Genomic DNA, 23,069 nt, shown 5'->3' on the forward strand with positions numbered 1-23,069 from the left:
CTCAGAGTCCGGGCCACATCCCTCACGGTCGGCACTGGGCGAAACCAACTCAGAAAAGTCTTTTATTTAAAAGTACCAAGGGGTTTTGCAGACCACGTGGGTTCCCAGTTCACACCTTGAGTAGGGTCTACTACATCGAAAGCACAGAATCTCCAGGGCCCATCCTCCTGCCAGCTCACTGTCCTGTGGTGATCAAGTGCATGGTGGTTTGATATGTTTGTATTAAAGGGCACCGAGACATGTGCCGCAAACAAGTTTTGTGGATAAAACGTGAAATTTGGAAGAAATGTGCTTCTTAGCGCCCTCTCTGGTGAATCCAAATGTCCCATCCCACTTTACTCTCCACAGACGCGGGAGACTGATGGCAAAATTCATCTCTCCATCCGGTAACGTTGCCTAATTTTACCGGGAGAAAGATGACCCAAGTAAGAGGGCGGGCTGGCAGTGCCTACAGTCATAGCCCATCCAATACGTGCAGGCTCGGCAGCAGAGTCGGTATGAGTAGGAAACCAGGCACCAGCTGGGCACCAAGACTGTGCAAGCAGGTAGCATAGGTGTTGAAAGCCACGTGTTGTATGGCACAAACATGCTCGACGCGGCAGCTGTCCTCACAGGTCAAATTGTTGTAGCTGACCGAGTTATAGATATAATAACGTTGCAGGATGTGCGGCTCGCTGGCGATGCGGGTCAGTACCGTGTGCATGGAGCTGGTGCTGGCATCGAGCACCTGGTAGGCCTCGGTCAGGCGGTACTCCTGCTCCCACACTGGGGTCTCTTGTATATTCGCCTGCCTCAGGTTCAAGAAGTAAGTCACCATGTCCTGGATTAGAGGCACAAGGTGTGTCAGCAATGAGCAGTTAGTTAGTTCTGCCCACAACCCAACCTCTCCCCAGGCTCTCTAGATCAATCAAACAGCTGTTTGTTACCCTGTGCTTGGTTCCAATGAGGTGACTGCATCTGAACCCCCATGCTCCTGCTGAGGACATGGAGGCCTTAAAGAGGTCATTATAGTTTGAATCTTAAGTGGTCCCCACTTCATTTTGAATGTTTGTTCCCCAGCCATTAACACCATTTTGGTTGACTGTAGATTTTGTTTGTTTGTTTTTGTTTTTCAAGACAGGGTTTCTCTGTGTAGCCCTGGCTGTCCTGGAACTCACTCTGTAGACCAGGCTGACCTCAGAACTCAGAAATCCGCCTGCCTCTGCCTCCCAAGTGCTGGGATTAAAGGTATGAGCCACCTCTACTCAGCTGGCTATAGAATTTTTAGGTAGTAGATTCCAACTGGTTCTGGATTCTGCACAATGGCGATATGAGGGGGTCCCTGATATATGCTACATGGTTTGCCACCATTAACCGCCATGCCTTCGCCACCAGAATGGAGTGGAAAGCTCTAAGAACTGTGATGGTGGTATTGCAATCACAACATTGTTACCTTCTCAGAGTCTGCAAGCATTCAGGGGCAGCGCAGGATTAGAACCCAGAATGCTCACCTCACTACTTGTATGTTTCCCATCCTGCCAAACTAGCAGGCACCACATGCTCTTCACAGAAGTGCTAATGCTCAGGAAATCTTCACAGAGTGAAGGGGAATAAAAAATGGTGGCAGTGAGGGTGGGGCTGCGGCGGGGTAGGACTGGGGGTTGCCTGGCTGCCAGATGTTATAGAATTGTGGCTGATAAAGGCTTCCCATTCAAACAAGACTCAGCAGTGCCTTCAGACAGGTAGGAGGAGCTGGGTGAATGGGTGGGACCTGCATGTGCCGGATACTGGCTTTGTTCCACTAAGTCCTCTCTGTATTTTGACTTCCAGGGTACAGAGGAAGCTGTGGAGCAAGCGTGTAAACAGTAGGATATACTTTTAAAAATCTTCAGGCCCGAGGCCAGCAAGATGGATCCCCAGAGTGGAAGGCATGACAGAAGGCAAGAACTAACCTTATCACAGGGCGGTGGTGGCGCATGTCTTTAATCCCAGCACTTGGGAGGCAGAGGCAGGCAGATTTCTGAGTTTGAGGCCAGCCTGGTCTACTGAGTTCCAGGGCAGCCAGGGCTACACAGAGAAACCCTGTCTCAAACAAACAAACAAAAAGAACTATCCTTGTCAAGTCACACACACACACACAGTTGTTTTGTTTTGTTTTGTTTCATTCCTCAGACCTGAGCAGAGGAGATGGCTTTGTGTTTAAGAGTACTTTTTAAAGATTTACTTTATGTAAAGAGAATATGTTGTATATTGTATGGATGTATCACCTGTCATTTAGAAGACCAATGGCTTATAGGAAAGGGTAGAATAGAAGGTAAGACATCTGGGAAGCAGAAAGAATTCTGGGATAGAGACAAGCGGGAGGGGTTTGACGGAGGAAGATGTTGGGACACAAGTTACGTGGTACCTGAGCACAGGTAAGGTAAGCAGCCAGGTGGCAGAATGTTGATTAAAATAAATGGGTTGATTTAAGTTCTATCTAGTCGGAGAAGAGCCCAGTTATACAGCCAAGGCATTTGTAAATATATTTGAGGCTGAGTCTTATTTCTGGGAGCACGGGGTTGGGAGGAGGAACCAGGACCTAACTACAATTTACTTTTTAATTTTGCGAGGGAGATTATATGCACAAATGTGCAGGTACGCACAGAGGGCAGAGGAAGGTGTCAGATTCTCTGCCACTGGGTCTACAGGCAGTTGTGAGCCGCCTGATGAGGGCACCAGGGACTGACTGAACTTGAGAGATCTGCAAGAGCAGTATATACTGTAAACCACTGAGCCAGCCCTCCCAAGGGCACTTTTGCACAACCCTGAGGAACCTGGTTTCCATCCTAGCTCACTCTCCCCATTGCCACCTCCATCCCCCAGACCAAGCAGGACACTGTGTCTCACAGCTGTAATCCCAGCACTCAGGAGACTGAGGCAGACGCATCAGGGCTGGAGAGATGGCTCAGCAGTCAAAGAGCCAATCATGACCTGGTTCAATTCCCAGCACCCACATGGCAGCTCACAACTGTCTGTAACTCCAATTCCAGGGGATCTTGCACCCTCACACAGACATACATGAGGGCAAAACATCAATGCACATTAAATAAATAATCACTAAAAATTTAAAAAGATGGAGCTGGGGAGATGGCTCAGCGGGTAAGAGCACTGACTGCTCTTCCAGAGGTCCCAAGTTCAATTCCCAGCAACCACATGGTGGGTGGCTCATAACCATCTGTGATGGGATATGATGTTCTCTTCTGGTGTGTCTGAAGATAGCTACAGTATATATATATGTATATATATACTGTACAAATAAATCTTTTTAAATAATTTTTTTTGAAAGAGAAAGGTTGCCCCAAGCCTCTGCCAGCAAACACTGGCTCGTCAGCCTCTGCTCAGCCTCCAGACTCAGATGCCTCTCAGCAGCCTGGCCCCAGCCACTGCTCTCTGGCAGCTGGTATCCTTACTTCCAGACCTGAGTAGCAGCAGCCTGCTCTTTGCCCAGCAGACAAGGTGATTTTGTGAAACGGAATCGGAAGAGTTTGCACTTCTGTGCCTGGTTCTTCAGATCCAGACCTAGACCTGGCCTCATCCCTTCCACCCTCCCCTCTCTGCCCTTCCCCTAGAACACCGTGCCACTCCCCACCCCCCGGGGCATCTGACTGACTCTCCCCTCTACCTTCCCTACAAACCCAGCTGGCTCACTCAGCTGTACACAGAGCTCAAAGGCTTCCTTACCTAAGACTTGTCCCATCTACTTAACACATCTCACACACTCCAAAATCATGAGCTGCCCCTCCTTCTCCCCCTCCCTCCCTAAGCAATCTCTGGGCAGCTGAGCTGCAGCCTCAACTCCCCACCTCACCCCCCCACCCCAGACCCCTTCTGAGACTGGGTCTTCTGGCTAAGTTCCTGTCTGGTCTTGAACTCACTATGTGGTCCAGGCTGGTTTTAAATTTCAGCCCTAGCTGGGTGGTGGTGGCGCACGCCTTTAATCCCAGCACTTGGGAGACAGAGGCAAGTGGATTTCTGAGTTGGAGGCCAGCCTGGTCTACAGAGTGTGCTCCAGGACAGCCAGGGCTACCCAGAGAAATTCTGTCTCGGAAAAAAAAAAAAAAATTCAGCCCTGTGCGTCAGCCTCCCAAGTGCCTGGTATTACAGTCCCATGCCTGCAGGCCCAGCTACCACCCCGCCTTTCCTGTCTCCCATGTTAAATCTTATGCATTTATTTACTGCCTTCCTCCTGTAGGGATCTTGGCACAGGAGAGTGGTTATTCTGTTGTTTGGTTCTGCATCGCCTAAGCTTTGAACAGAGCCTGGCGTGTGGCCTGTGCTTAGTACATCCTGTTGAATGAGTGAAGTGGTATCTCCTTCACCATTTCCACCATCCCAGCACATCCCGGGAGGGGACGAAGTGTTCACAGGTTAGGGTCTGGGTGCTAGTTGGTGAATGGAGGAGGGGCAATGGGCTTGAACTCGGACTTCGAGAAGTCTTCTATACCAGCCTCAAGAGAGACGATTTTATCTTGAGGGCACCCAGGAGATCTTTAAGGTCTGTGAGCCACAGAGAGGCAAAATGGAGTCAATGTTTTACGATGAATCCCTTCTGGATGTGGCAACAGGGAGACCGGGCAGTCATAGTCACCCAGGACAAGGAAAGGCTTGGAGGGAGGACCTGATTTGGTGGCAGATGGTTCCAAGGTTCTAAGCAAGAATCCCTTCCGTAGTGGTTTGAGTATGGTTGGCCCATGGGAAGTGGTACTACTAGGAGCTGTGTGGCCTTGTTGGAGGAAGTGTGTCACTGTGTGGGTGGGTTTTGAGGTCTCCAAGTGCTCAAGCTCTGCCCAGTGTGGAAGAGAGTCTCCTGTCCCTTCCGATCAAGAGGAAGACGTCTCAGCTCTTTCTCCAGCACCATGTCTGCCTGGGCTCTGCCATGCCTCCCACAATGATGATAAATGGACTAAAATTCTGAAACTGTAAGCCAGCCCTAATTAAATGTTGTCCTTTATAAGAGTTGCCTTGCCGGAGAGTGGTGGCGCACGCCTTTAATCCCAGCACTTGGGAGGCAGAGGCAGGCGGATTTCTGAGTTCGAGGCCAGCCTGATCTACAAAGTCAGCTCCAGGACATCCAGGTCTACACAGAGAAACCCCGTCTTGAAAAACCAAAATCAAAACAAAAAAAAAAAAAAAAAAAAAAAAAAAAAAAAAAAAAACAAACAAACAAAAAAAAAGAGTTGCCTTGACCAGTGTGTCTGTGCACAGCAACGAACCCTGACTAAGACACCATCCAAGGCTCAGTGGTCAGTAGCAACTGGGTTAGGTGAAGGGTGGTGATAGGCATAGATTCTCCCAACCCAGCAGACCCACACTCCTAACCTTCAAGTTGAGTGTGGCTCGATCATACTCAAAAATGCGGATCCCTGGATTGTTGGCCCCATTGACCACTCCAGGTAACGTGGTCTTCCACGGGGTGACCCCAGGTGTGAGGAACATGACGCTTATGGGGGCACCTTTAGGGGAAAAAGACAGCAGGCTGAAAAGGGGTAAGGAAAGAAGAGCTGGCAGGTGTCCGTTCCCTCAGGACGGAGTACCTGTGTCGTCGTAGAACATTCGGAAGGTGTCGGTATGGTGGTGTCCAAAGAACTGCCCCGCGATGACGCGATGGTGCTTCTGGATCACCTTCAGATACTGCTCATTGAAGCTCTCTCGGAACCAGGCCTTGTTCTGTGTCTTCTCAAAGAACCCTGGGGGCACGTGGCCAATAATGTATACCTGCAAGCAAGAGGTACTGGGATCAGAGCTGCTCTCTCCAGCCCCCATTTCCATCTTCCAAAAGCTGCCCAGGTCCTCCCTTTGAACGTAGCCCCTGAGCACATCTTCCCCAAACTCTTCCTGATCCTTCAAAGAGTGCTCCTCTCTTCCCAGAGCCGGGAGTGATCCTCCATGGCTGTGTGAGAACACTACGTGCTCATGTGTATTTGTGTTTTATAGTCCCCAAGTCAGCTGGACACTTGGCCACCATTGCAAAATGTAGAACAGGGGCAGATTTGAGAGCATGTGCTTAGCTAGGGGTAGTAACATACACCTTCAATCCCAACACTTGGAAGGCAGAGGTAGGCAGATCTCTGGGAGTTCAAGGCCAGCCTGATCAACATGAAAAAAAAAAAACCACAAATATGTGTGAAAACATAGATAAATAGATACATAGATAGATAGATACATAGATACATAGATACATAGATACATAGATAGATAGTTATAGTATGAGTGCTATATCATCAGGTCAGATCCCACTACAGATGGTTGTGGGCTACCATGTGGTTGCTGGGAATTGAACTCAGGACCTTTGGTAGAGCAGTCAGTGCCCTTAACCGCTAAGCCATCTCTCCAGCCCAATAGCTTATATTAAAAATAAAGGGCATAAATGAGCTTTGGCCTCTAACTTCAGTTTGGACACCAGCTGCATGCCATCTCTCTGAGCTTCAAGTTTCTTGTTTGGAAGAGTCTCCACCTGGTGGAGCTTGCTACCAAACTAAATGAGGAGGATCTGTCCAAAGTACTCTGCCTGCTGTTAGCATGATGAGTGCTCACCAGCACCAGCCACAAAGTCCTCCCGGGGTTTGCCGGGCGATGCATGCACTCACACAGGAGCCACGGTGCCAGTCCTTAAGTCGCTGCTGGCCTAGCAGACAGGATGGACACACCTAACACCCATGCACCTCCTTGGGTACACAGTGCGCACTGCTGCTACAGGTGTGGTGACGACAGAAAGACATCAGAATCTGGAGCCAGGAGACTGGGGTTCTAGGCTTTCGCTTACTGTGGGATGAGACCATCACAACCCCTTGAGGCCCTAAGACATGGCAGTGTGCTTCAGGGCCTCCACTCACAGGGTGGCTGTGGTCAAAAGCCCTCTTCTGGGACTAGGCTGCTGCAGCACCTCAGGGGTGTGAGTGTCCCCAGTGGGGTTGTAAGTCTGGGCCTGGTGGAAGATTTCTATCAGGAAGTAGTCCGGGTGCACAGGAAGAAGCAGGAGTGCTTACCATCTCCCCATGCCGAGACGCATTGCTCAGGACATCTCCCAGCCACTGGAACTGCTCGCCAGGGTCGGCCATGCCGGCTGTCTGCTCGTTGTTGGTGTAGTACAGATTGGTGTTGAGGACCACAACTCGGCCTGCCCTGCCGGGACCCGGCAACTTCTCAGAATAGAAGGCACCTAGGAGGTCACAGTTGGGAACAGCCTGAAGTGGGGGTGCCTCAGCCACCCTGCCCCTCACATTCTGACCTCTTCCCCAGGCACCCTCCAGAGAGGCATCCGGGGATAAGAACAGAGGTTCTGGAGCCGAGTTCTAATCCTGGCTCAACCACTCCTATAGCTGTGCAACTTGGGGAAGTTGCTTCAGCTCTCTACTCCGTAGTCCTCATCTGGATAATGGACTAACAATGATGTGTGGTCTCTACCCACTGCTGACGGTCTTCCATCCAGCTCTCTGACCCAGGAGCTGGCCTATTTAGACTAACTCCACGTATGAGCTCCTGTGCCCATTGAACTATGGTCTGACCAACGAGGGGTCCCAGCAACAGGAGACCAGGGTCAGGGTAGAACGTCATCAGGGAAATGTTGGGCTGGCTATGTCTCCACACCAGTCATTCTCAACTGAGCAATGTGGTCCCCAAGGGACATCCCTCAATGTTCAGAGACACATTTGGTGGTCACACTAAAGATGCTACTGGAATCTAGCAGTCAGAGACACTGCTAAACACCCTACTTGCAGTGAGAATTCTGGAATTTTGGTTTCTTTAAAAAATAGAAATAGCTAAGTAGTAGTGGCACACGCCTTTAATCCTAGCACTCAGGAGGCAGAGGCAGGAGGATCTCTGTGAGTTCGAGGCCAGCCTTGTCTAAGGAGTAAGTTCAGGACCACAAGCACTACACAGAGAGACCCTATATAAAATAAGAAACAAACAAACAACAACAACAAAACAACACAGAAATATTATAAGAATGCGCCTCCTTTTTCCTCCCAGGTATTACAGATGTGGGGCTGCTTCAGACTGTCCACAGCAACTAGGATCTGCCCCATGCACTAACAGAAGCACGGTTTTGCCAGCTGCAGATAATTTCTGCCATTGTGTGATGTTTGGAATGCTGGGAACTTTTCAGAAGATACATGAATGCCAGTTCCCCAAAAGTCAGTGCCGGTGGTTGTTGGTCATTAAGGGAGGTTTGTTGCAGTTTGCTAGTAGTAATGATGAAAGATGAAAAAAAAAAAGGGGGGGTGGGGCTGGAGAGATGGCTTAGCAGTTAAGAGCACTGACTGCTCTTACGAAAGTTCCTGAGTTCAATTCCCAGCAACCACATGGTAGCTCACAACCATCTGTAATGGGATCTGATGTCCTCTTCTGGTGTGTCTGAAGACAGATACAGTGTACTCGTATAAATGACAATAAATAAATAATATTTTTTTTAAAAAAAAAAGATGAAATAAAAGGAAAGAAATTAGAGTCTTTTTGATTGTTTTGTTTCAAGACAGGGTTTCTCTGTGTAGCCCTGGCTGTCCTGGAACTCACTCTGTAGACCAGGCTGGCCTCGAACTCAGAAATCTACCTGTCTCTGCCTCCCAAGTGCTGGAAATAAAGGCATGCACCACTACTGCCCAGCTAGAAATTACAGTCTTAATTCTTCTCTCGCCTCTATCTTTCTTTCTCTCCTATCTAGTGTTAGAGGGTAAAACTGGGAGATAAAGGGTGGGAAAAACAAACCACAAAGTAGGAACAGAATAGCTCTATGGGGAAGGAGCCCACCAGACTATGAAGTCAGGTTCAAGTCAGCTTGATCCTAAGTCAGCTTGATCCCAGAGCTGTCCTAGGGTTGCTAGGAGGGTCCAGTAGGGTACGGCCTATAGCCCCTGGCAGCTGCCGGATAAGGATCACCTTTACTGCTCTGAGTTAAGTACGAGGGCTTTGGACGCCGTCCTAGATTCTGTTCTCAAATCCATTGTCAAGCCGTGTGACCTCTGTCTCATTCTCTTCTTCTGTACCTATTTCAGGGCTTGCTGTGAAGATGAAATGGGATCATACCCTGCCTGACACACAGAACACATCCATAGGGTAACAAGCGTCATGAATACCTCTTTTGAAGAGAGCGTAGGATTCGTTACTAAGCCAGGATCTCCACAGTTCTGCCACCTGATTATAGATGTTGTTGCTCTGTGCTGGGAACTGGTTTTTAGGGTGAAAGTCATGGTTTCCAAGAGCAGCATAGACTTTAGTATCTGAAAGAAAAAGAAGAAACATTAATATGCAAAAGCACCCAGGGGTCTTCAGCATTCAATGGCCCTCAAAGTCAGAGGGGAAGAGAGATTACGCAAACGAAGAGAAAAGCAAAGATAAGCAGAAAACCACATCAGATAACATCAGGCTGAGCATGCCTTAGGATGGGGAAGGAAGAACTGCCCGATCCCAGTTCCCAGCCCTATCCTAGCAGGGAATTTCCTGACCATTTGGAAAGGAGGCCCTTCTGAAGACAAAGGGGAAAAGGGATTCCTTATGGTGATGGGCTGCTTTCCTTCTTATTAATTACAAATCATCTTCCTTCTGGGAGGAGGTCTGGCTTGCCTCCTCCCCTCATTCAGGTAGTCAACAGATATTCTATTGCACCCCTGCCATAGGCCAGCGTGGAGCTGGGAGCCATGCTCTCAGACCCGGAAGCGTGGCAGTGCAATAGAAAGTGATAATTAGATATACTAGGCCTGTGTGCTGTGGAGAAGAGGTAACCAAGGTGGGGAGAGGAGAGTGGGAGAATCCCTCCATCAGATGGCCTGTGGATGAGACTAAGGTGTAGGGGAGCCAGAAGAGACAGCCTCATGCTTGCCCTTTATGTGTTTATGTTTATGTTTATTTTGGAGTTTTGATCTGAGACACTTACGGTCTCGCTGTGAAACCCAGGCTGACCTTGAACTCTGCATCCTCTGCCTCCTCCTACTGAACACTAGAATTATAGACCCGCTACAGCACCTCAGACTCACTGTTGCTTTCATTTAGTCTCTGCATTCGCCATGCAGTAGGGGCCCAATAAATATGTAACAATGAACAACAACAATAGAAACTCTTAGAAAAAGCTAAGCATGCTGATGCATACCCTGGATCCCAGCACTTGGGAGGCAGAGGAAGGTGGATTTCTGAGTTCAAGGCCAGTCTGGTCTACAGAGTGAGTTCCAGGACAGCCAGGGCTACATAGAGAAACCCTGTCTCAAAAAAACAAAATAATAATAATAATAACAATAACAACAACAATACATTATTAAATAATTGTTAATTGTTGTTTAATATAATTAATTGTTATGAAGTAATTGTTTATTATTATTATTATTATTATTATTATTATTATTATTATCATTGCTACATAAGTGGCTGAAGTGAAAGGAGTTCAAATTCAAGCCCTGCCTGGCTCCAGGAGTTCAAGGCCAGCCTGTTGACTGTTGAACTTAGTGAGACCTGCTCTCAAAATGGGCTAGGGCAATAATAGCTCTTCGTAGAGCACCTGCTTCACCTAGAAGGCAAAAATCCTTATGTTCAGCTCCAGTACCTCAGAATGAGGAGGAGGACCCATCTGAGAGAAAACATGAATCCCTGGCAACCCAAGTGCTAAAGGGCGAGGGAAGCGTCACTCCCACTGCCCACTGCTACTGCGGGCCAGGTTCCATACAAGCAAAGGCTGCATGAAGGCCTGACCTGTTCTGTTCAGTACGAATACTGTTAGCTCAGTAAGAATCTGTTTGTTGATTGACTGAATGACTGAATAAACTAGCTTATCTCCCAACAAACAAGCTTATCTCATCCTGAGAACAAAGCCATGGGGCGGGCGTCGCCATTTCCCCACTTGCACAGGCAGGAACCAGCTGCTGAATGGGATCAACTAACTGATGGCAGGGTAAAATTTGAGGTCTGTTTGACCACTGCCCTTCTGGTCTTGCCTTGTTCACCTGTGTTCTCGGCCTCTCTGCTACACTAGAGAGGCAAGACCAATTGCCAAGCGAAGGTAGGAAATGCAGGTGCATCCAAATCAGAGAAGCAAAACTCCCTGGGTAGTTCATTCCTTCTCCAACCCAAGGCCTACACATGGCAGGCAGGTCCTTTACCACTGAGCCACATTCCTGGCTCTCTTGCTTGTTTTGAGTGAATCTTTTGACCTCTTTACAATATAGTTTGCATCTGCAGAATGCGAACTGTCCTGCCTGGCCCGTGTTTTAACTCTCTCTCGTATCTTCCACTACGGTCTCCTTATAACATCTCTCCAAATGAGCAGTGTCTGCCCACTGTGGCTGAGCAAGCACTGAGTCATTCTTTAACAGCAGCACTTCTTCTCAGGGCCATCTCACAGCCAGCGTCACCTTCAACATTAGCAGGGTTTTTTTGTTTGTTTGTTTTGATTTTTCAAGACAGGGTTTCTCTGTATAGCCCTCTCTGTCCTGGAACTCCCTCTGTAGACCAGGCTAGCCTCGAACTCAGAAATCCACCTGCCTCTGCAGTGGATTTTTAATCCCAAGTGCTGGGATTAAAGGCGTGCCCCACCACCGCCTGGCTCTATCCACTATTCATATTTACTCTAGAAGTGCTGTGTGGACCAGAGGAAAGAGGCTTGGGTTTGGGTATGAGTCTGAATTCCTCACTGGAGAAGGACTCCTGAGCCACCATTCCCTAACTGCATTGTGGGTAATAATACCTCTAGCTGGGGGTGAGCCAATAGCCCATTTGGATCCTAAATAGCAGCCTTTGCTGGAAGACGAACAAGCCTTTGTGGAGCACGGCCTGGCTGAGACAGATAAGCTTCACAGAGGCAGGCGTCCTTGCAGACGTTGCTTTCTGTCATGGAAGGAAACCCTGGGAACAAGAGCAGCGCTCAGATGGGAGCACAGAACCCCCCCACTCCACATGACCTTGACCCGTTGACGGGATGCCAAGACTCACGTTCCTCATTAGGAGAACTAGAATAGCTCCTGTCTGCAGTTGTCATGGCAACGGATTCGCTAAAGTCTGCCAAATCCTTAGAGCAATTCCTGGTACTTAGTACTCGATATATACATGGCTGTTGGCTATTTTTAGCATCGCGATTCTGTACTCGGGTCCCAGCGGCCTGTGACCATGACCTCTGGAAGGGACAGAGGGAGATACTGGTGGCCTACTGATAGGCCGCTATCTCAGGTTCCCAGTGGGCCTGATTCAGCCCCTAGGGCCGTGTGTTTTGCATAGCCTGTTTAATATCATCTTCAAGGGCCCACAGCTGAGGCACACAGACCCTCTTTTCGCTGTCATGTCCCTTAGGGTGGCTCACACACTCCTACTCGCTCCCCACTCTGCCTGTCTTGAAATGCTTAGGAAGCACTGAGCAAGAGCACTTCGCGGGCAGGCCACATCTTCCAGATGCCTGGGAGCTGGATGGTGTGAAGACAACAGATACCAGTGCTATTGTCGGGAAGGACACAAGGCCCTGTGACGGTCTGAGTGAGGCTTGCCCAGGGACACACACCATGAGATGTAAGTCTGGCATTAGAGAAGAGTGTAGGACACGGAAATGTCAGGCAATTCTTTAGTGGCTGCCTGTGTTTCCACAGGCCAGTGAACTCTGGCGACTGGGCGGAAAGTAAGAAACAGTTGCTGTCGAGCATTCGAAACCTGGAGGCAGCCATTGTTGTCAACGCAGGTCTGTATCCCAGATCTCCTACCTCCTACCACTGCTGTACCCCAGGCCAGACCCCCCAGAAGATCAGGGAACACCGCCAATCAGACAGTGAGTCCTACCTGGAAAGACTGCCTTGATGAGGTTGGTCAAGCGCTCCACAATTGCCAGCACAGTTGCCTCCCCCAGCCTCTCATTGGGGACGTGCGGTGTGTCGTCCCTGTAAAACATCAGTGAGATGGTTGGGACAGGTGCAGGAGAAAGACGGCAGTGTGTGAGAAGAAAGCTGTAGATATGGGCACCCCCCCACACACGCCCACATGACCAGGAAAGACAAGCTGCAATGCAGCCAGGCAGGACAGAATTAAAACCCACGTTCTGCCACTTCAGTGCTGGTTGTGAAGCCCTGGGTGGGCAGGTGGCCTGTCTGAGCTGCTATTGGCTCATCTGTAAAATGGGTAATAACGGGTGCCTAGCCTTAGAGTCATACACTAAATAGAAATAAAACATCTGGTTTAGAAATCAGACATATCTGGGAGATGTCTTTGTAACAAAAGAGCTATAAAAGTCATCTCGCCCAGTGTCATTCAGCGCGACATGCTCCTGAAGGAGCCCCTGGGGAAGGACCACCGATTTCCCAGTGTCTCTTCCAGAGTCTGCATTTCAAAGCATTACACAGTTTCTAAGGGCTCTGCTAGGCCCAAGAAAATGAGGACTGGTCAGGCAGTGGTGGGCAGTGTGTGGCACATGACTTTAGTCCCAGCACTCCAGAGGCAGAGGCAGGAGGATCTCTGTCTGAGTTCAAGGCCAGCCTCGTCTACAAAGAGAGTAGGACAGGACAGCCAGAGCTACGTAGAGAGACTCTGTCTTGTAACAGTGCCCCACCCCCAACAGCTGCCACCAAAACAAAGAAAAAGGATTGTCCAGGTCTTCCTGACACATTACCATGTTCCTTAATGAGGTTGGCCTTTCCTCCCCTCCTGCACAGGGCCCATGGCATGGTCACTCCCATCTCATAGTGAGGGACAGTCAAGAACATCATGGGTTTCTTCCCAGCTCCTAGAATCATCCACTGAGACTGGCAGAGGGAGCACCTAGAGCTATGAGGGAGCACCTGGAACTGTCCTTGCACCTGGGTCACCACATCCTATAGGAAGTCCTTTCCCATTCTGCCATGAGGGTCAGGTGCCGTGTGCAATTCCCACACCCCCACAGGTGGCTCTCTGCTGGCTGGAAAGTTATGGTCCCTGGGCTCACAGGGATCCTCTGGAAGCCTGAAAGCCCTTTGAGGGCCAGTCCCTGTCTCTGCTGTCTCAGTCCCCCAGTGTCTACCCCAGGAATGAGCAAGTGACGGGCTGATTGGCCAAGTTCTCTAAAACCTGAGATGAGGATTAAAAAAGACAGAGGAGGCAAGGGGCCTGGCTCCCACGTGATATATGACTGCTCTTACCCTGTCCAGAAAATGAAGTCTGGCTTTGGTTCGATCTCCTTCATGGCATAGAGGGAGGAGTTGATAAGTGCCCAAGGAGAATCGCAGAGGTAGTCACCCCAGGGGCCAGCATTTAGCACAGGCTGGGAGCCCGCTGAGGGGCACACCTGGAGGGGGTCCTTGGATACGGTGTAGTTGGGGTCCAGATGCAGGTCGGAGATGTGCCAGAACCTCGCTGTGGGAAAAGAGAACCTCTCTCAGTACTGGAGGAGGAAGAAGCCCTGAGATAAATGCAGGCTCCTCTGGACACCAGTTTCAAGAAAAAGTTCTACAGACCAGCTCTGTCCAGCTGGTGACCTTTCTCTCTCTCTCTCTCTCTCTCTCTCTCTCTCTCTCTCTCTCTCTCTCTCTCTCTCTTTGCTTTTGTTTTTGTTTTGTTTTTTTCGAGACAGGGTTTCTCTGTGTAGCCCTAGTTGTCCTGGAACTCACTCTTTAAACCAGGCTGGCCTCCAACTCAGAAATCCACCTGCCTCTGCCTCCCAAATGCTGGGATTAAAGATGTGTGCCACCACCACCTGGCCCTAGTCAGTGACTTTTTGTTGAGGTTCTTACCATTGCCCGTCCCTGTGCCCACAGCAGCTGCATGAGAGATGGGGCCACGTGACCCTCAAAGTGCTGAGCCTGGTGCTGGTTTGCAAGTTAAGGTGAGAAAAGTGCATAGGTTTAAATACTCAGACTCTGGATCCACCTAGGAGCTGCATGGCCTTGGGCAAGCTTAGTCACTCAGAGAGCCTATCGCTGATCCAGACCTGGGCATCTACCCCTGTGAGATATGAGCAAAAAAAACCCAAAGTCTGACCTGGAGCAGGAAGCTTACACAAAAATGAGTTGGGAGACCTTGAAACCCTGGGGAGTATGTATGGAAATGAGAGCGGATCAGAGCAGAGGAGGATGGACTGTCCGATGAGACAGTGCTTCTCACATGGGTGTGCTCACCCTGATAGGACGTCAGCATGTGCTGCGGGAGGCATGTTTTTTGCACTGCTTGGCAGGATTTTGCTCCAAACCCTAAGGAATCTAGTGTAACACAGAGAAAGGAAACAGAAGCCGGCAAGGTGGAGCACGGGGCTGCATAACCAGTTTCTCTCTCTCTCTCTTTGAGACAGAGCTGGCTTTGAACCCAAGATCCTCCTGCGTCATTCTCCCAAGTGCTAGGACTACTGGTGCACGCCAGCACACCCAGCTCTCAATGACTGCATATTGAAAGTAGGTCCAGCCTCAGCCCTCGATCCTGTGTTCTGGGCTGACCTAGGGAGAAGCCTGGGGATTACCTCACCATCCACTGCCTATGTAACTTCCCCCTGCACTTCCTCAAACTCAGAATGAACTGCCTGCATCCTTCCTCCCAGGAAGCTGAGCCTGAGGCTGGGACCAGAACATGAATGTGGAACCAAAACAGGCAGGCCCTGGCTCCTGTCATTCCTAAACTTCTCCTCCCAGGTGCTCTTAAGAGTTTGAGGGAAAAAAAAAAAAAACAAAAACTAAAAAACAAAAACCCTTGCCTGCCTTCCCCCACCTATGCCTGATTTGCTTACACTAAGGTATGAAGGACTGATTAAGCAAATCGCTACCCCTCCCCTGTGCTTTACAGCTGCCACACCCACAGCCCTGGAAATTTTGGATTACTACGTCCACCTTCCTGATAAGGAAGCAAAGTTCAGAGGTCAACTGGCCTGAGATCACATGGTCAGTGGTCCTGGTCCTTATGGCTCAGACTCTCTTAAGGAGATGTGACTGTTGTCTGGTGAGCCCGGTACCCTACTGTCTTAGATGGGTGTCTCAGTTGACAGAATGAGTCTACATTTTGATTTTTTTTTTTTTTTTACCCAAATGAAATTTTTGTTTATAATGGGAGGGGATTTAACCTCTCCACACAGATTTCAACCCCTAATGTATTTAAAATAATTCCTACAGGAGCAAAACCCTAAAGCCATGGTAAAGGAATTAAGGGCTAGTGTACCTGCCAAGCGCCCAGCATCTGCTACCTCATGCCTGTGGCCATGTTTAGGCCAAATTGGCCAGCCTAATGCAGCAAGATGGTACCAAGTTCTGGCTGGGGTCCTCGAAGGACCTGGGCAGAGGCTATTGCCCTGCCTCAAGGATGATCAGTTAACCACAAGCACCGACCACTTGGTCTCTGATGTCAGCCACAGTGAACGTCTCTTCATTCCCGAAAGTCCAGGCCAGTTGTCAGAAACTAGTAAAAATGAAACTACACCCAGAGGCCCCAGCACTTCTGGGTTGGTGTGTGTGTGTGTGTGTGTGTGTGTGTGTGTTGCTGTAAATCAAACTCAGGGCCTCCCGCATGCTCTACTATTGAACCATGCTCCTAGACCTCTCCCCACTGCCTTGTTTTGAGAAAAATCATATTATGGTCTGCGATCAGACAGATCGCATGAGTTCAGGTGATCCTTCCCCCATTCGGCCTTCCAGGTAGCTGGTACAAAAAGTATGTGCCCCTGGGCAGTGGTAGCGCATGCCTTTAATCCCAACACTTGGGAGGCAGAGGCAGGTGGATTTCTGAGTTTGAGGCCAGCTTGTTCTACGGAGTGAGTTCTAGGACAGCCACGGCTATACAGAGAAACCCTGTCTCAAAAAAACGAAAAAAAGAGCAAGAAACAAACAAAAAAAGGTATGTGTCACCACTAAGCAGTAAAGGAAAGATTCTTTTTTTTTTGAGGGGGTTAGGGGATGGGTGGGGTTTTAAGACAGGGCTTTCCTACGGAGCCCTAGCTATCCTGCAACTCACTCTGTATCCCAGGCAGCCCTTGAACTCTGCCTGCCTCTGCCTCCTGAAGGATGGAATTAAAGGCATGCGTCACCACCACCTCCCAGAAGTAAGGATTCTTATGCTGACTTGAGAGATAAGGGAACAAGAGTTCAAAGTCAACATCTCTGACGATGTGGTGGCATTTAAGGGGCTATTGTGACAGCTTAATCCCAAGAAGCTGGCTAGAGAGACGGCTCAGTGGTTAAGAGCACTGACTACTCCTGCAGAGGTCCTGAGATCAGATCCCAGCAACCACATGATGGCTCACAACCATCTGTAATGGGATCTGATACCCTCTTCTGGTGTACAGCTACAGTGTACTTATGTATAATAATAAATAAATCTTGAAAAAAAAAAGAATTCAGAGTCTTTATACAGACTTACACTGTTTGAATAGGAGTGAACTATTCATTTGCACTATTAAAAAGGAAAGCGGTTATCTTACACACTGGCAAACATCTGTAATCCTAGCACTTGGAAGACTAAGGAAGACCACACACAATTTGAGGTCAGCCTGATCTACATACTGGGTGAGTTCCTGGCTAGCCTGGTGACATTCCAAGGTCCTGTCTCAAACAAACCAAGCTTGGCTACTATTTGTGAGTCATTATTGCTCACTGATATTATTAGTTAATTATTATGGGTAGAAGTAAACTTGGTGTCGAGTTCAGAGAGAGGCGGTAGGTAGGAATTCTAGATTTATTGCTCACTTGCTGCTTGGACAAGGGCGACTCTACTCTGCTCGGTCCCTGCGAAGCAGCTCAGAGGTGCATAATGATGGCCTCTGGTGAGCTGGGATAAGCAAGCAGCAATGGGGAGGAGTCAGCTACCGTGGGGAGGAGTCAGCTACTGTGCATTCCGTCTTTGAGGGAGTCCTCTCACAGAAAGGATGTGTCCTGCCCACTCGCGTGTCTCCTTGGGACTGTCCTCTGCAGGTAATGAGGCATATTTGAAAGAGGACAACAGAAAGATTGATTTTGTCTTATTCTGGTTGGGCCTACAGAACCAATAGGCTACTCCATGTTCATTTTGAAAGTTTAGACCAATCCACAAACCACAAGAAACTCAAGAAGAAGGAAGACCAAAGTGTGGATGCTTCATTCCTTCTTAGAAGGGGGAATAAAATACCCATCTAAGGAGTTGCAGAGACAAACTATGGAGCAGAGACTGAAAGAAGAAAAATCCAGAGACTGTCCCACCTGGGAATTCTTTCCATATTCAATCATCAAACCCAGACATTCTTGTGGATGTCAGCAAATGCTGGCTGACAGGAGCTTGATATAGCTGTCTCCTGAGAGGCTCTGACAGTGCCCAATACAAAAGTAGAGACTCACAATCATCCATTGGACTGAGCATAGGGTCCCCAATGAAGGAGCTAGAGAAAGGACCCAAGGAGCTGAAGGGTTTGCAGCCCCTTAGGACGAACAACAATATAAACTAACTAGTACCCTCAGAGCTCCCAGGGACTAAACCATCAACCAAAGAGCACACATGGTGGGACTCATGGCTCCAGCTGCATGTGTAGCAGAGGATGGCCTAGCCGGTCATCAAAGGTAGGAGAGGCCCTTGGTCCTGTGAAGGTTTATACCCCAGTGTAGGGGAATGCCAGGGCCAGGAAGTGGGAGAGGGTGGGTTGGTGAGCAGGGGGAGAAGGGAGGAAATAGGGTTTGGTTTTTGGTTTTGATATTTTTCGGGGGGGAGGTTTTTAACCAGGAGAGGAGATATCATTTGAAATGTAAATAAAGAAAATATCTAGGCCAGCCTGGTCTACAGAGTGAGTTCCGGGACAGCCAGGGCTACACAGAGAAACCCTGTCTCAAAAAACAAGAAACAAAACAAAACAACAACAAAAAAAGAAGATATCTAATAAAAAAGGGGGAGGAGAGAAAGGTTAGTAAGATGACAGAGCAAATGAGGCACTGGCCACCGCCTGAAGACCTGGAGGCCAATCGCCAGGACCTGAAAGGAAAAATTAAAGCTTTAGACCTGTGCTGACTAGGAAAAAAGTTATGGGCCTAAGAATCCATCACAAGCTGGCCCACATAGGCCTGGGAAGGAGCAAGTAAGTTGTTAGATATAAGTGCTGGCAGGTCAAGAAGACATAAAACTATAAACATAGAGGAAAACATGTCTAGGCAAACGAGGACACGTCCAAGGCCCAGGCCTGCAAAGACGTGCCTGGCGGACACTAAGTAATGGACCATCTGGTCCTCTCAGATATGGTTTAAGGTTAGATGCTTTGTTGACTCAGATTAACACCAACCTTAGGAATTTTCCACTCTGTTCTGCATGTAATAGTTAATATTTGAACTAGCCAATCATGTACGGCCACACTGATCCCTTTGTTCCCTCAGACCTTTTCCCTATATAAACCCCTAACTTTCAAGCCTCGTGGTCGGCTCCACTAGCTCCTGCGTGAGATAACTGTGGTGCCAAACCAGAGCGCCCTGAAAATTAAAATATACCTCTTGTAATTACATCAAGATGTGGTCTCTCGTGATTCCTTGGGTGTATGTCCTCCCGAGATTTGAGTGGGGGTCTCCCCCAGGGGTCTTTCATACCCACATGGTGGAAGGAAAAAACCAATTCCCAAAAATGGTTCTCTGACACCCACAGACATGCAATGGCACATTTGTGTGCACACGCATATAAATAAGTAAATAAGTATAATTTTTTCGAAGAAAAATAGAATAAATCTTAACTTTTTGGGGTTTTTTTTTGTTTGTTTGTTTGTTTCCCCCTTCCCTTTCTCCCTCTTACTCTGGCCCTGCTCGCTCCTGCCCATAGGTTCTTTTACGGATGGTTGCTGGGATTTAAACTCATGACCTCCGGGAGAGCAGTCAGCTCTTAACCCCTAAGCCATCTCACCAGCCCCCAGAATAAATCTTTAAAATCAGAAAAACAGTTGGGAAGTGAGCCGGGCGGTGGTGGCGCATGCCTTTAATCCCAGCACTTGGGAGGCAGAGGCAGGAGGATTTCTGAGTTCAAGGCCAGCCTGGTCTACAGAGTGAGTTCCAGGACAGCCAGGGCTACACAGAGAAACCCTGTCTCAAAAAACAAAAAATAAAAAAACAAACAAACAAACAAAAGTTGGAAAGTGGTGGCTCATACTTTTAATCTCTGTACTTGGGAGGCAGGGGCAGGCAGATCTCTGTGAGTTTGAAGTCATCCTGGTCTGCAGAGCGAATCCTGGGACAGTCAGGGCTACACTGAGAAACCTTGTCTTGGAAACAAACAGAAAAAAAAGAAAAAGTTTGGGGCTGGCGAGATGGCTTAGCCGGTAAGAGCACCGACTGCTCTTCCAAAGGTCATGAGTTCAAATCCCAGGTGGCTCATAACAACCATAATAAGATCTGACTCCCTCTTCTGGTGCATCTGAAGTCAGCTACAGTGTACCCATGTATAATAATAAATAAATCTTAAAAAAAAAAAAAAAAAAGAAGAAGAAAAGAAAAAGTTTGGCTCAGTTCAGCTCAGCTCCTGGTCCTCCTCCTATTGACCCACAATGCTCCAGGCACCTTTATCCATTACTGATCATAGACCCGGAGCCTAGGGCCTAGTAAAATATTTATGACCTAAAAAAGACAATGGAAACTACTCTATCAAAATTAAAATTTCATTTCAAAAACAATATTTAAAAATTCATTTAAGTATGGGGCAGTGGTGGTGTGTGCCTTTAACCCTAGCACTTGGGAGGCAGAGGCAGGTGGATTTCTGAGTTCTGAGGCCAGCCTGGTCTACAGAGTGAGTTCCAGGACAGCCAGGGCTACACAGAGAAACCCTGTCTAGAAAAAAACAAAACCAAAACCAAAACCAAACAAAACAAAAACCAGAAAAAGAAACTTCAAGGTCACCTTGGAACACTATGGCTTTAAAACAAACAAACAAACAAACCTGGATTATTGTTTGATTCTAGCTAAGGGAATGTTTCTTCCTTGAAGTCCTGAATTTTTTTTCTGTTTTCTTTCTATCTTCCTGGTTCCTACAGTCACCCAGGGTACAGAGATGGGCTTTTAACTGATGCTTTTGTTTTTATGTTTCTTTGGGTCTGGTTTGTTTGGTTTTACTTTTATCTGTTAGGTGGACAGACACCACAGAAGGCAATCGGCATAGATTTTCTCCTTCCACCATATGGGTTTGGGGAACTGGACCTCCGTTTGTCAGTCTGTCAGTCTCGGTGGCAGTGTTTTGTATGTTTCTTTTCTGGAGTTACAGAGATGGAACCCACTCATCTGAAAAACCACTGAACCACAGAGCCTTCAATCAGAGAGTCCTGATTGAGTTCGGAAATATTCCCGGGCACCTGCTTCCTCTCAGTGGCTGGCTTTCACGTACTAGATCCTTAGCCGACTCTGTCCTCCTGGCAAAGTCTGTGTCATGTCTCTGGCAGGCTGCTACTCCCACTTAAAATCCCCTGGGCACAAGGAGCCTTTTTGGTTTGGTTTTACTTTTGGAACAATGTTTCGTGTATTCTCCGCTGCCCTTGAACTCTGTCTACCAACTGAGCTACATACACCACACATACAGCCTTGATGACTAAGTCTCCGCGCTTTAACCTCTAAGCTACTTTACATTTTCAGCCGCGGTTCCGTGAGCGGTTCGCGGCAGCCCAGACCCCACCCCCAGTTTCTAGGAGGAAACAAAGATCCATCAAGTTTTGCCGCAACCCTACCTAGTTCAGCCCCTGCGACTCCCCAGGGGGCCAGGAATATCAGCCACCCGAGCAGCGTCATCCTTAGGATCACCCCACGGCGGATCACCCCACGGCGGCCGAGGCTCCTCCAGGTCTGTCTGCGCCGCAGGCTCCCACCTTGTGGCCAGCCACGTGTCCGAGCAGAACTTCTCGTTTGGCTGCTTCCAGTGCTCCAAGTTATTCCTTGGCCGAGGGCGGCTCTTGCTTTTCCTCCCTTGCCCAGCAGGGCTTGCACTTGATTGGAGGAGGGACGCACCAGTGGGCGCTTGAATCTCTTGCAGGTTTCTGTGGAAACCGCATCTGTATTGCAAGATGCTGAGTGAGAGTCCCCGACTTTTCGAAAACAATACGGAAGTACTTAGGAGCAGAATGATACGATCTTCGAGGTATGCTTTAAAGTTTTCTAGTCGAATTGAGGGCATTTCGGTTCAGTCAGCTTCCAGAAAATGTAGCTCCATCGACTCATTGTCTTCTCCTTGCAGAACAGCAACACGGATGAATGAAGTAGCTGCCTGTAGTAACCAACGAGCCTTTAAAAAGCTAGTTGGAGCTAAGTGAATATGAGAACCTAATTTAAACCAGATGTGGTAGCCCTCACTCAAGGATGCCCCCCCCCACTCTTGAGGGGGAGCCATGAGGATTAGGAGTTCTAGGCCATCCTAGGCTACTTTGATGATTTTGGGGGCTAGTCTGGGCTACCTGAGACTATATTACAAACAAATGAATAAACAAACAACAAACAGAGTTCTCCGCTGATCATGCCAGGAGCTGAGGACTACTAGAACTGGGCAACAGGGAGATAAAACGGTGTTGTCCAGCTGAAAGTGCTATGAGAGACTGAGGGCTGAGTTACTCCTTAGCAAGTTACTTAACCTGAGAAAACAGAGAGACTTGACTCAGTCTGAGGAAGGTGATGAGAAGTTTCTGGGAGGAGATGACGTAAACTTACTCCCTTTGTTTTGATTTTTTTTCCTTGCTATTAGGGATGGTTTGGGTTTTGCCTTTTTGTGGTTTACTTATTTGTTTGTTTTTGTTCTTTTTGTTTTGTTGCTCCTGTTGTTGTTGCAGGAGGATGAAACCCATATCCTCACTCAAGCAAGGCAAACTGTTTATTTCTTTTCTTTTCTTTTCTTTTGTTTTTCGAGACAGGGTTTCTCTGTATAGTCCTGGCTGTCCTGGAACTCACTCTGTAGACCAGGCTGGCCTCCAACTCAGAAATCCACCTGCTTCCCAAGTGCTGGGATTAAAGGCATGCGTCACCACCGCCCGGCATATTTCTTTTCTTTTTTTCTTTTTTTTTTCCTTCTTGCTCTGGCCCCACTCCCTCTGGACCAAATGGTTTGGCTATAGTTTTTTTTTTTTTTTTTTTAAGATTTTATTTATTTTATGTATATGAATACACTGTAGCTGTCTTCAGACACACCAGAAGAGGGCATCAGATCCCATTACAGATGGTTGTGAGACACCAAGTGGT

The 23,069-nt window shown here is 48.3% G+C and overlaps 1 protein-coding gene across 1 annotated transcript; it reads right to left on the bottom strand.

Moving 5' to 3' along the window:
* Positions 1 to 48: 48 nt before the first annotated feature.
* Positions 49 to 21,886, bottom strand: Smpdl3b (sphingomyelin phosphodiesterase acid like 3B). The gene is made up of 8 exons (XM_031378940.1): positions 21,575 to 21,886; positions 14,094 to 14,307; positions 12,766 to 12,863; positions 9,096 to 9,239; positions 7,008 to 7,180; positions 5,556 to 5,736; positions 5,341 to 5,474; positions 49 to 820 (listed from the first exon to the last, which is right to left on the bottom strand). Exons 1-8 carry the CDS (start codon positions 21,633 to 21,635, stop codon positions 455 to 457), a joined length of 1,371 nt encoding a protein of 456 aa, XP_031234800.1. The 5' UTR covers positions 21,636 to 21,886; the 3' UTR covers positions 49 to 454.
* Between the last annotated feature and the right edge of the window lie 1,183 nt (positions 21,887 to 23,069).

This window comes from Mastomys coucha, unplaced genomic scaffold (genome assembly GCF_008632895.1).
Source record: "Mastomys coucha isolate ucsf_1 unplaced genomic scaffold, UCSF_Mcou_1 pScaffold18, whole genome shotgun sequence".
Classification (NCBI taxonomy): domain Eukaryota; kingdom Metazoa; phylum Chordata; class Mammalia; order Rodentia; family Muridae; genus Mastomys; species Mastomys coucha.

Bases quoted from the DNA above. Each gene is read 5' to 3' on its own strand.
- Smpdl3b (XM_031378940.1), bottom strand. From the start codon at position 21,635: ATGACGCTGCTCGGGTGGCTGATATTCCTGGCCCCCTGGGGAGTCGCA. The intron at 12,864-14,093 runs GTAAGAGCAGTC...GATGTTTTACAG, and splicing joins GACTTCATTTTCTGGACAGG to GGACGACACACCGCACGTCC. The intron at 9,240-12,765 runs GTAGGACTCACT...TTTTTCTTTCAG, and splicing joins CATCAAGGCAGTCTTTCCAG to ATACTAAAGTCTATGCTGCT.